Raw genomic sequence first — 12097 nt, 5'->3', positions numbered from 1 at the left:
TACCACTTGCTTACTGGCAGCTTAAAATCTGGCTTCCATCCCTATGTCTATTTATTCTACCTCTTTGAGACCTTTCCATTCACACTAACATCCTAGTTTAGGTCCTCATATCCTCTCACTTGGAATACATTAATAGACTACTAATTATTTTCCCTGCTTCTAATATCTCCTATCTCTAATCTAGCTTCCTATAACTGGTGGAATAATCTTCCTGATGAAAAGGACTGATCCTGTAAATCCCTTGCTTTAAAAAAACAAACAAACAAAACAAAAACAACTTTCTATGACTCTTCATTGTCTATAGGAAAAAAATTAATTCCTTTTTCTAGCATTCAAGATTACCCTTTGATTCCAAACCATTTTGTCCAGACTAATTGTTCTCCTACTGACCTCCTACCTTTCACAAATTTAGCCCGCTTTCTCATTTTTTATATAATCCTGGTGGATATCCCTCATGCTTAGAATGCATCCCTTCTACATTTCCACTTATTGAAAGCCCTCTTATCCTTCAAGATCCACCATTTTCTTCATGAAGCTGTCCATGATCATGCTTCCCCTTCTCATGTGTCCAGTCTTCTTGCACTTTACTGCCCTCTGTGTACTCTATGGTCCAGTTGTATTGGCTCCCTTTGCTATTATTTCTCATACCTGATACTCCATCTCCCAATACCATGTACTGGCATTAGCTGTCCTCCATGACTGGAATGCTCACTCTTCTCATCTATGACTCCTAGATTTCTTGTTTTTCTTTTTGTAGGACTCAGCTCAAAACCCACCTTCTGCAGAAGACCTTTACCTATTATCCAGACATGCAGTTGGATAACACCCCATGTAGCTGATCTATCTTTGAATTACAGAATGAATAGAAGGAAAAAAAAAGTCGTTTGAATTATTGTTGGAAAACTTTTTAAGACTACTCTCTTTTTCAACAAATATTCTTTCAATGATGCTATAAAACTGTGAATCATAGAACACCACACCACACTTTTTCAGTGAACTGTCTATGGGTCACTCAAAGGGCAATGGAGAAATTCATAGGGAGTATGAGTAATCTGCAAAACATTATAAGTGAAGAACTTTGCAAGAAAAATAATTTAATGGATATCAACAGAACCATATGACCTAAAATAAAGATGGATGTCATGTTAGTAGGAAGTATTACCAATGGACTGCCAACATGCTCCATTACTATCCACACCTAAAAGAAGGTTTCTGGAACATTGAGTAGACATTCTCCCTATATTTCTCTTACCCCTCAAAGAATTTACACGAGGTCATGGGCAAGATTCTTATAGGATGTTCAATCATGGATAGACTCCATTTGGTACTACTGGAGTTAAGTACCCACAGATCCTTAGAAGTATAAAAATACCAAATTATTTCTGTGCTACTTTTTTCCCTTTCCTCCAACTTTGATGAGGATTTAAGTGATCATATATTTTTATGTCTAATAAGTTATATACATCCTTTGCCTGAAGCTCAACATTACTGTTCTATATTTGAGCAAAACCAGGGGCAAAGGAACAGCTCTAAAGCTTTTCTAGTATGATTAACTAATTAATAGGCAGTGAAGTAGTTGAAGAGGAAAAAATATAAAGTATTTGTTATTCCTCTCTGAACACACCTAACCGATGGAGCAGCTTTTATTTAATTGTGGAGTCGAATTAATTTATGGAACATCACTAAAGATTCAGTTGAAAGAAATGCATTTCCATTTGCAGCTTGAGGTCATTCAGATGTGTTAGGGAGGCTAGCAATCATTTGAAAGAGAGCATGCACCTAGGCTTGGATGGTTTCAGAATTACCAAAAGTGGAGCCTTTTAAAAAAGCATGGCTCAGGATTGAGTTTCATCTTCTCACATGGGAATCTATGGAATTTGTAGCAGCATAAAAGTTTTGAACTATCCATCTTTCAGAGTCCTTGCTACTTTCTCCATGAAGTCTTCCTTGATGCTCACCACCAGCCCATAGCACACACTCTCCCTGTCTTAGTCTCTGTCTCTCCTCCTCTTTTCCTTTGTTTCTTTCTTTATCCCCCACTCCCACTTCATGCCTCTGTCTGTCTGTTTGCCTCTCTCTCTCTGCATGTCTTTCTCTGTCTCTCTGTCTCCTCTTCCTTCTTGAGGAGGACTTCGTGTCTTACCCAAGCAGGTACTATAGCAGCTGCCCTTGAATCCAACCCCACTGTATCTCAACCTAAGAACTTAGTAGTCTTCTGTTACTGATATGGACTGGTTGACCCCTCCTTAGACAGACTGATGGTTCCCCCACACCTGCTTCCAAGGAATCATTTTGGTGTCAGACTTTGTACAGCAACCTGCTTGGCTTAGCCCACTACATGTAGCTCAGAACTCCTGAGCTTAAGAAATCCGCCAGCCTCATCCTCCCTAGTTGCAAGAGTTACAGGTGGTACATACACCACCATGCCTGAGTCATAGCAGCTTTAAGGCATTTTGTTATTTGTCTCTTTTGAACATTCATCATCAGTTTTAGATGTACAAGCCTGGAGCTCTTTATAAGACTAGAAGGTCCCTGAGGGCAAATTTGGAGCCTTTAAAAAAAAGCCAAAATTTCATTTCTCCCTTGGTACATATACCGGTACTCACATGGAATAGATCTTTTACAAGTATTTGTTGAATGGAATTGAACCAAACCTACAAAACTTGTAATCTTGCACATTCTGATAAGTTTTTCTCAGCTTAGAAATTGTAGATGTTGGGGCAACTAGGTAGCACAATTAATAGAGTACCAGGCTTGGAGATGGGAGGTCCTGGGTTCAAATCTGGTGTCAGAATTGTAACTGTGTAGCTGTGTAATGCTGGGCAGATCCTTGAAGCCCAACAGTCTAGTCCTTGCTGCACTTCCATTTTAGGATTAATACTAAGACAGAAGGGGGCAAGTAGGTGGCTCAATGGATTGAGAGCCAGGTTGAGAAATGGTAGGTCTTAGGTTCAAATGTGACTCTCTAGCTGTGTGATCCTCAGCAAGTCACTTAACCCCCATTGCCTAGCCCTCACTGCCCTTCTACCTTGGCACCATCACATGATACAGAGTCTAAGACAGAAGGTAAGGGTTAAAAAAAAAGAAGTAATAGATGCTCACTTAGGAAATACAGCAATATACAAAGCATTCATTTTCCCATATGCTTTTGTTGTGAGTTCTCATGAAAATATCCAGACAAGATCCAGGATGGCAATAGTATTTTTAGACATTAGTATGTATCTGTCTAGTTTCACTTGAAAAACCATCTGCTGTCAGTGGCATAAGGTGAGAGCCAACTCGGATGCCCTGCCAAAGAGGATGGAGTGTAGCCACGTGATTATCATAATGATAATGACAATATTTGGGCTGGGGACTGGACCTGTGATTATATTGATAGGAAGAAAGAACTCCCTGGTGAGGAAAGTCTTTTTTCTATGTAGGATGGCACCCTCTCTATCACAGTTGCTGTTTTCCAAAGCCCCTACCTTCCCTCCTAGAATCGATCCTGCACATTGGCTCCAAGGCAGAAGAGCGCTAAGGGCTAGGCAATGGGGGTTGAGGAACTTGCCCGAGTTCACACAGCCAGGAAGTGTGTGAGGTCACATTTGAACCCAGGACCTTCATCCCTAAACCTGGCTCCCAATTCAGTGAGCTCCTTAGCTTCCTTCTATCCCATAGTCTTAGAAGCGTTACTGTCCTGAGAGATTAAACAACTTGTCCAAGGTCACAGAGCCAACATATGTCAGATGCTGGTATTGGAGCCAGGGTTTCCTTGCTGTGATAAGTCAGCTTTCTGTCTTCTTGCAATGTTGCTTCTCGATGATAATAATCAAAACAACCACCACCATCATAACAGCTTTAAAAAGAATAGCTTTGTTTCCTCCATCCACACAGCCACCTATGAGATAGACGTGCTTAGTATTCTCACTTTACTGATGAGGAAATGGAGACTGGGAGAGATTAAAGGATTTGCTCAGGTTCAATAAGAGTCTGGGGAAGGGTTTGAGGTCATTTCTTTTCAAGGACAAGTCCAGGGTCTTGTCTATTGGGCCACCTGGGTGTCTCATAAAAGGTTCACATGTATGTATAGCACATTAAAGATTTAGAACAAACTCTTTTCCTCACAACAAAGCTGAAAGGTAGGTAGATAAAGGAAGCTGGTAGTGCTGGGTCTGAAGTCAGAAAGACCTGAGTTCAAATCCAGGCTCAGATACTAGCTATGTGATCCTGGGTAAATCGCTTTAACCTTTGTGTGCCTCGGTTTCCTCATGTGTAAAATGGGAGTAACCATTCCAAGGGTTTTGTTGTCAAGATCAAATGGGATAAGTATTGTAAAAAGTACTTAGCACAGTCCTTGGTACCTACTAGATATTAAATAAATGTTTGTTCCCATTGCCTTCCCTGAAAGCATCATGATCCCCATTTAAACATGGAGAAACAAGCTCAGAAAAACAGTGACTTTGTTGAAGGTTACACAGCTTGAAGTAAAGCAGAAAATTCAGGACTTGATCAAAAATGATTCTATAATTCACATGCAAAAGCAAGACAAGTCCTCCTCTTAAAAAAACCTGCATTCTAACAGTGGATGACAAAAGCAAAAGGGCTCACCGCTGGTGGGCCAATGGATAGAGTGTGAGGCTTGGAATCTTTTTTTTCTTTTTTCTTTTTTTTCTTTGATCATTTCCAAGCATTATTCATTAAAGACATAGATCATTTTCTTTTCCTCTCCCCCTCCCCCATAGCCGACACGTAAATCCACTGGGCATTACATGTTTTCTTGATTTGAACCCATTGCTATGTTGATAATATTTGCATTAGAGTGTTCATTTAGAGTCTCTCTTCTGTCATGTCCCCTCAACTGCTGTATTCAGGCAGTTGCTTTTCCTTGGTGTTTCCACTCCCATAGTTTATCCTTTGCTTATGAATAGTGTTTTTTTCTCCTGGATCCCTGCAAGTTGTTCAGGGACATTACACCGCCACTAATGGAGAAGTCCATTACGTTGGATTATACCACAGTGTATTAGTCTCTGTGTACAATGTTCTCCTGGTTCTGCTCCTCTCGCTCTGCATCACTTCCTGGAGGTTGTTCCAGTCTCCATGGAACTTCTCCACTTTATTATTCCTTTGAGCACAATAGTACTCCATCACCAACATATACCACAGTTTGTTCAGCCATTCCCCAATTGATGGGCATCCCCTCGTTTTCCAGTTTTTGGCCACCACAAAGAGCACAGCTATGAATATTTTGGTACAAGTCTTTGTGTCCATTATCTCTTTGGGGTACAGACCCAGCAGTGCTATGGCTGGGTCAAAGGGTAGATATTCTTTTGTCGCCCTTTGGGCATAGTTCCAAATTGTGTGTGGCTTAGAATCTTAAAGATTTGAGTTCAAACCTTGTCTCAGCTATGTGACTCTAGCAAGTCACTTAATCTCGGTCTCAGTTTCCTCATCTGTAAAATGAGGATAATAATAATAGCACCTACTCTCCTGGCATTGCTGTGAGGACTAAATGAGATGGGTGTAAATACATTGCAAACCTTCAAGCTATATAAATGTGAGATATATCAATAACAATTATCATCATTATTAACTTACATAGAGAATTAGTGGACAAGAATGGTGTACGATACAGCATGAACTTGGCTGATATAGTTTCTGTGGTGTGGGATCTCCCTTGCCTAGATGACATAGCTAGTAGGAGTCTAAGGTGGGATTTGAGTCCAAGTTGTCCTCACTTTTTGCCTTTAGTGCCTCTGGGAGAAGAAGTACCCACAAAAGGGTACCCACAAAATGGGGGTGATAATAATAGCATCTGTCTCCCAGGAGTCCTCTGAGGATCAAATGAGATAATCACTGTGAAGCCTTTATCCAAGTGCCTGGCATATAAATAAATGCTATTTAAATATTTGCTGTTATTATTATTATTATTATTAATTTCCATTATTAAATGAGAAACACCTTCACACAGGGGGGAAAAACCTTTCTCTCAAAATAGGTTGAAAACTTTTCCTAAGGATGCGATTAAGATAGTGGCCAATCCCATAGCATGTTGAGATTATAGTTTTTGGAAAATGCCTTCTTTGGCATGAATTCCCTCTTCCCTACAGAGAGAAAGGGTAAGAGCTTTATTATCTATTCAGTATTCTACCTTCCCTCCATAAAGCTCAAAGCTTTATTCTGAGAACTTTCCACTTGTAACAATCTCTAAAGTTATACAGAGAGAAGAGGAAAGAGATGGAATTAGAATAAAAGTGCGAGAAAGAATATGGAATAGAATATGGCAAATTTATGATCCTGACAAATTACAAAGAACTTGGGTCTCTGGGTCTCCCTGCTTTCTTAGAGCTGGCTTCTAATGGTAGAATTTATATGATTCAAACTATTTTAAGATTATTCTGCATTCTTGGGATTTCTGACAGCTAAATAATGCAGCTGGTGGAGCACTGGGCTTAGAATTAGGGAGATCTGAGTTAAAATCTCATCTCTGACCTCTTACTCGCTGTGTGGCTCTGGATAAGTCATTTAACCTGTCTTGGTTTCCTCAATTATAAAGTGCACATCATTATAGCATCTTTCTCACAGGGTTTTTGTAGGGAATAAATGAAATAATATTTGTAAAATGCTTTGTGCCTGGCACACAGTGGTATTAATAAAGGCCAGCTATTATTATTATTATTACTATTAATTATAAATATTATCACTATCATCAAATTGTTATTATGATCAAATGAAAGAATATCTGTAAAATGCTTAGCATGGTACTGGTACCTAATAGGTACTATATAAATGCTATTACTATTATTATCAGAATCAACTGAGAGAATATTTGCAAAGTGCTGGTACATAGTAGGCAGTATGTCAATGCTAGTTATTATTATTTTAGTGCCTAGCACATAGTAGGCACCATATAAACACTAGTTACTATTATTTTTTAATATTAGGATCAAATGAGAGAATTATAAAATGCTAAGCACCTGGCATATAGTAGGTACTATATAAAGGTTACTTATTATTGTTATTATTATCAGGATCAAATGAGAGGATATTTGCAAAGTACTTTGAACAGTGCCTGGCACATAGCAGGCACTATCTAAATGGTAGTTATTATTATTATTATTATTATTATTAAATTTGGATCAAGTGAAAGAATTGTAAAATGCTTATTACCTGGCAAATAGTAGATGCTATATAAAAGGTGCTATTATTATTACTATTAGATTTAAACAAGATGTTTGCAAAGTCCTTAGAACAATGCCTGGCACATGGGCAATATCTAAATTCTAATTGTTATTATTATTAGGATCAAATAAGAGAATATTTGCCAAGTGCTCAGAATAGTGTCTAATAAATGCTTGTTCCATCCTCTCCCTTCCTTTTTGGACTAAGTTTGTGTTAATAATGTCTAGTACTTAGGAGGTATTCAATAAGTACTCATTGACTTGACCTACCCTCCTCTCTAAGGTACCATTATAATTTTTAAAAGGAAATGACATCCAGGGGCAGGTAGGTGGCTCAGTGAATTGAGAGCCAGGTCTAGAGATGGGAGGTTCAGGGTTCAAATGTGACCCCAGACACTTTCTAGCTATGTGACCCTGGTTAAGTCACTTAACTCCCATTAGCCCTTACTATTCTTCTACCTTGGAACCAATATAAAATCTTGATTCTAAGATGGAAGGTAAGGGGAAAAGAGAGACAGATATATAGAGAGAGAAGAGGGAGAGGGAGAGAGGAAGAGAGGAAGGAAGGAAGGGAAGAGATAAAGAGAAAGAGAGGAAAAGAAAGAAAGAAGAAAAGAAGGGAAAAAGAAAGCGATAAAGACTGAATGAATGAAAGGAGAGGGTGAAAATGAAAGAGAAAAAAGAAGGAAAGAGAAAGGGAGGAAAAAAGGGAGGGAGGGAGGAAGAAAAAAGAAAAACAAAAAAGGGAATGTCATTGGGGGAGACTTGTACAGTAGGATTATAGATGCTCGCCAAGCTCACAGACAGAGCTTCGGCCAGTCACCAAAAATCACTGTAGTTTTCTCCTGTCTCCTTAAAGCCTGGGAAGATGATTTGGGTTGCCTTTGGCGTAGACATTCCATAGAAGACAAGGTGACCTATGTTTCTGTGTTTCAGCCCAACACACGTCTCCTCTCAGCATTGCCGGTCACCACAAGAGAGATGGAGCCAAACCGCAGCTTCAGGGACACGTGGGAGAACTGCACGGTGGACAGCTTCAAGAGAACTTTTTACCCAGGGGTCTATTTGGTTGTATTTGTGGTGGGGGTCTTGGGAAATGGCTTTTCCATCTTCATTTTCCTGCTGCCTTCTAAAAAACCCAAGTCGGTGAACGTGTTCATGCTGAACTTGGCCATTTCAGACTTCCTGTTTGTGTGCACACTGCCCTTCCGAGCAGATTATTACCTGAGAGGTTCTCACTGGGTGTTCGGGGACCTAGCCTGCAGGATCATGTCCTACTCCTTCTATGTCAACATGTACATCAGTATTTACTTCCTGACTGTGCTGAGCATCTTGCGCTTTCTCGCTACGGTGTGTCCCTTCCGGCTCTTGCACATAACTAGCCTCAGGACAGCCTGGATCCTGTGTTTGATCATTTGGGTCTCCATCATGGCCTCTTCTGTCAGCCTTCTGAGTAGCGGCTCGACCCACAATGGCCAGCAGGCGGTGTGCTTAGAGCTGAGCCTTAACAAACTCACCAAGTTGAGGATCCTGAACTACGTGGTGCTGGGCGTCGGCTTTGTCCTGCCTTTCTGCACGCTGAGCATTTGCTACATGCTGATGATCAAGACTCTGCTCAAGGTCAAGTTCCCAGAGTCCACTGCGCGCATGTCTCACAAGAAGGCTCTGGTCACCGTAGCTATTGCCCAGCTTCTCTTCCTGCTGTGTTTCCTGCCCTACCACATCCTGAGGACGCTTCACCTAATCCAGTGGAAGGAGAACGAGTGCAATGAGGTGCTACACAAGGCTGTCATTGTCACCGTGGCCCTGGCTGCGTCTAACTCCTGTCTTAACCCTCTGCTCTATTACTTTGCTGGAGAGAATTTTAAACAGAGACTCAAAGTGGTGTTCAAAAGGGGATGTTTACTGGAACAAACGCACTAGTTTTATTTGTATGTAGTTAAAAACAAGCAAGCAAACAAACAAAAAACAAGCATGAGTAAGATTTTTCAAAAAGAGAAAATGCCCCCTATACTTGTCATTATTCTGTACACATTTCCCATAATACCTTGCATTTATGCCATCACGCTGACAACAAAAACACATGCCTGTTGGTTGAAATTTATTTTTTATAGCATTTAAAAACATGTCCTTCAGGCACACTCTAAGAGGTCAAATCTGAAAGGGTAATTTGGAAGAAAGATATTTTTACCTGGGGTAAAAATGGTCGATGAAGAATAATTGTGTTTGAATTGGCTTTTCCCCCCTTTGATATAAAGAGGAAGGCTTGTTGGAAATGGAATGGGTAGTGGAGAGTATATCTAGAAAATAGGATGTTAAAAAAAAACACTTTAAAAAAGAAAGTTACAGGATGAATTGGATGCAATAGTGGTGTAGATGGCATTGTGGGTAAAGTCACCCTAACAGAGATGGTCCAGCCCTCTTGACTGCAGGGGTTGGTAGAGGAGAGCCTTGAGAGCATGACTCCCACAGTAATGGGGCTCTTAAGCTCATGACCCCAAGACACTTTGCAGAAGAATATTAGGGGAAGTATAGGAGAAGGAGTGGGTCGACCTCCTAAAAAATAGGGAGGACAGTTGCCAATGTCTGCATATTGGTGCCCTAGGACAAAGCCTTACAGAAATCTGGACTTGAGAAGTCAGGAAGAATTGGTTTCACCTCACACCTACCAGATTGGCTAACATGACAGCAAAGGAAAGTAATGAATGCTGGAGGGGATGTGGCAAAGTCAGTTCATTAATCCACTGCTGTTGGAGTTGTGAATTGATCCAACCATTCTGGAGGGCAATTTAGAACTATGCCCAAAGGGCGCTAAAAGACTGTCTGCCCTTTGATCCAGCCATAGCACTGCTGGGTTTGTACCCCAAAGAGATAATAAGGAAAAAGACATGTACCAAAATATTCATAGCTGCACTCTTTGTGGTGGCAAAAAATTGGAAAATGAGGGGATGCCCTTCAATTGGGGAATGGCTGAAGATATTGTGGTATATGTTGGTGATGGAATACTATTGTGCTAAAAGGAATAATAAAGTGGAGGAGTTCCATGTGAACTGGAACAACCTCCAGGAAGTGATGCAGAGTGAGAGGAGCAGAACCAGGAGAATATTGTACAGAGACTGACACATTGTGGTACAAGAGAACATAATGGACTTCTCCATTAGTGTCAATGCAACAATTTGGAAGGATTTATGAAAAAGAACACTATCCACATTCAGGGGAAAAACTGTGGGAGTAGAAACACAGAAGAAAAACTACTGCTTGATCACATGGGTCGAAGGGATATGATTGGGGATGTAGACTCTAAATGATCATCTTAGTGCAAACATCAACAGCATGGAAATAGGTTCTGATCAAGGACACATGTAAAACCCAGTGGACTTGCGAGCCATTTACGGGTGGGGGGTAGGGTGAGGGGAGGGAAAGAATATGATTCTTGTAAGCAATTGACCAATTAAATAAAACTTAAAAAAAAAAAGAATTGGTTTCTCATTTTGCCATGGTCACTCACTAGCTGTGTGATCCTGAGCAAGAAACTTAACCTCTGTCAGCTTCAGTTTCCCTATATATAAAATGGAGGGTTGTAGTAGCACTTACCTCATATTTTGTTTTTAGCATCAAGATAACAAGTATTTATTTGACAAGCTAACAATCATTTATTTGGTAAGATAACAAGTATTTATTAAACATTTACTATGTTCCAGGTACTGCACTAAAATCAGGATTAAATAAGTGCTTTGTAAACCTTAAAGCACTCTATAAACGGCAGGTACTATTAATTATTATTAATTCACTCCACTAGTTATGACTCTGTCTATAACAGATACACACACATACTGAGTGTAGGACTATCTTTAAGTCTCTCTCTTGTGATAAATGGGCCACTCAGACCTCTCTTAATTTCAAAGAAATTCTTAGAGCAATTTAAAAATAGGATTATTGATTCTACTTTGTGATGTCATGGAAAGAATGCTGGACTTGGAATAGGAAGATTTAGGTTTGGATCCTAGCCCTGCCCTTCACTATAGAAACTTAGAGGAAACGAGACCAGAAGGGACTTGAAATGAAGACCCTAATTCAAATTTTATTCCTCGCCATGTGCCCAGGGATAAGTGATATGACTCTTCTGAATTTCATAGTCTTCCTCTGGGACATGGAAATGGAAAAGCTCCTTGAAGCTAGTTTACAGGGTTGTTGTAAGGCTCAGATAAGGTCATGTAGACCCAGAGCTTTGTATGTCTTAGAAATGCCACAAGTATCCGTCATTGCCATTATTGAGCTGTCAACAAATGCCTGAGATTGTCGCTTTCTTGATCTACTAGAAAGTGATGATAGCTTAGGTACCTTACAGGTCAGAGATTCTTCCATCCTGTTCTTGCAAGTAGACATTATAAAATGGTTTTCTGATAAAGAGTCAACAGCTCCTGGCCAGGAAGAGACTTATTCCACCTGTCTTCATCTACCTTCAAAATGATTCAAAGTCCAGTCCTTATATCTGAGAAGACCTCCTTCAACGGTGACATTTCAGTTGATTTTAAGCATCCCATAATAGTTTTTACTTTAAGGAAGGACTGGATTGTCTGTTAATAGATAAATGTGCCTGTCAAGGGGGATTTCTTGTGTGAGTTATGCCAGATACAAAACTTGACATTTTCGGAAAAATGTCCATATGCAAATAGACAGAAGACTCCTCTTAAATGTAAACAGCTACTTGCATTAAAATCATAATTTTAGTTTTATTTAAGCATTATTAAGAAAGAATATTAGAGAAGAGTTTTAAGTCCCACCTTAGCCCCACTCAATTAACTAGCTGTGTAACCTTGAAAAAGTTACTAATCTTTCTCTTTGCCCCAATTTCCTCATGTGTAAAATAAGGAGGTAGTTCTAGATGACCTCTAAGGTCCTTCTCAGTACCAAAGTTCTATATTTTTAAGATTATA

The 12097-nt window shown here is 39.8% G+C and overlaps 1 protein-coding gene across 1 annotated transcript in view; it reads left to right on the top strand.

The window, feature by feature from the left end:
- CYSLTR2 (cysteinyl leukotriene receptor 2) overlaps positions 1–10607 on the top strand; it is a 101003-nt gene extending 90396 nt beyond the window's left edge. The window contains exon 3 of the mRNA XM_007495422.3: positions 8097–10607. Coding sequence (XP_007495484.2) covers positions 8142–9083 — 942 coding nt within the window. The 5' untranslated portion in view covers positions 8097–8141 and the 3' untranslated portion in view covers positions 9084–10607. The remainder of the gene's footprint in view (positions 1–8096) is intronic.
- Positions 10608–12097: the final 1490 nt, after the last annotated feature.

The sequence above is a fragment of the Monodelphis domestica genome, chromosome 4 (assembly GCF_027887165.1).
Source record: "Monodelphis domestica isolate mMonDom1 chromosome 4, mMonDom1.pri, whole genome shotgun sequence".
Classification (NCBI taxonomy): Eukaryota; Metazoa; Chordata; class Mammalia; order Didelphimorphia; family Didelphidae; genus Monodelphis; species Monodelphis domestica.
The sequence above is the reverse complement of the archived record's forward strand: the minus strand, read 5'-3'. Positions and strand labels throughout refer to the sequence as shown.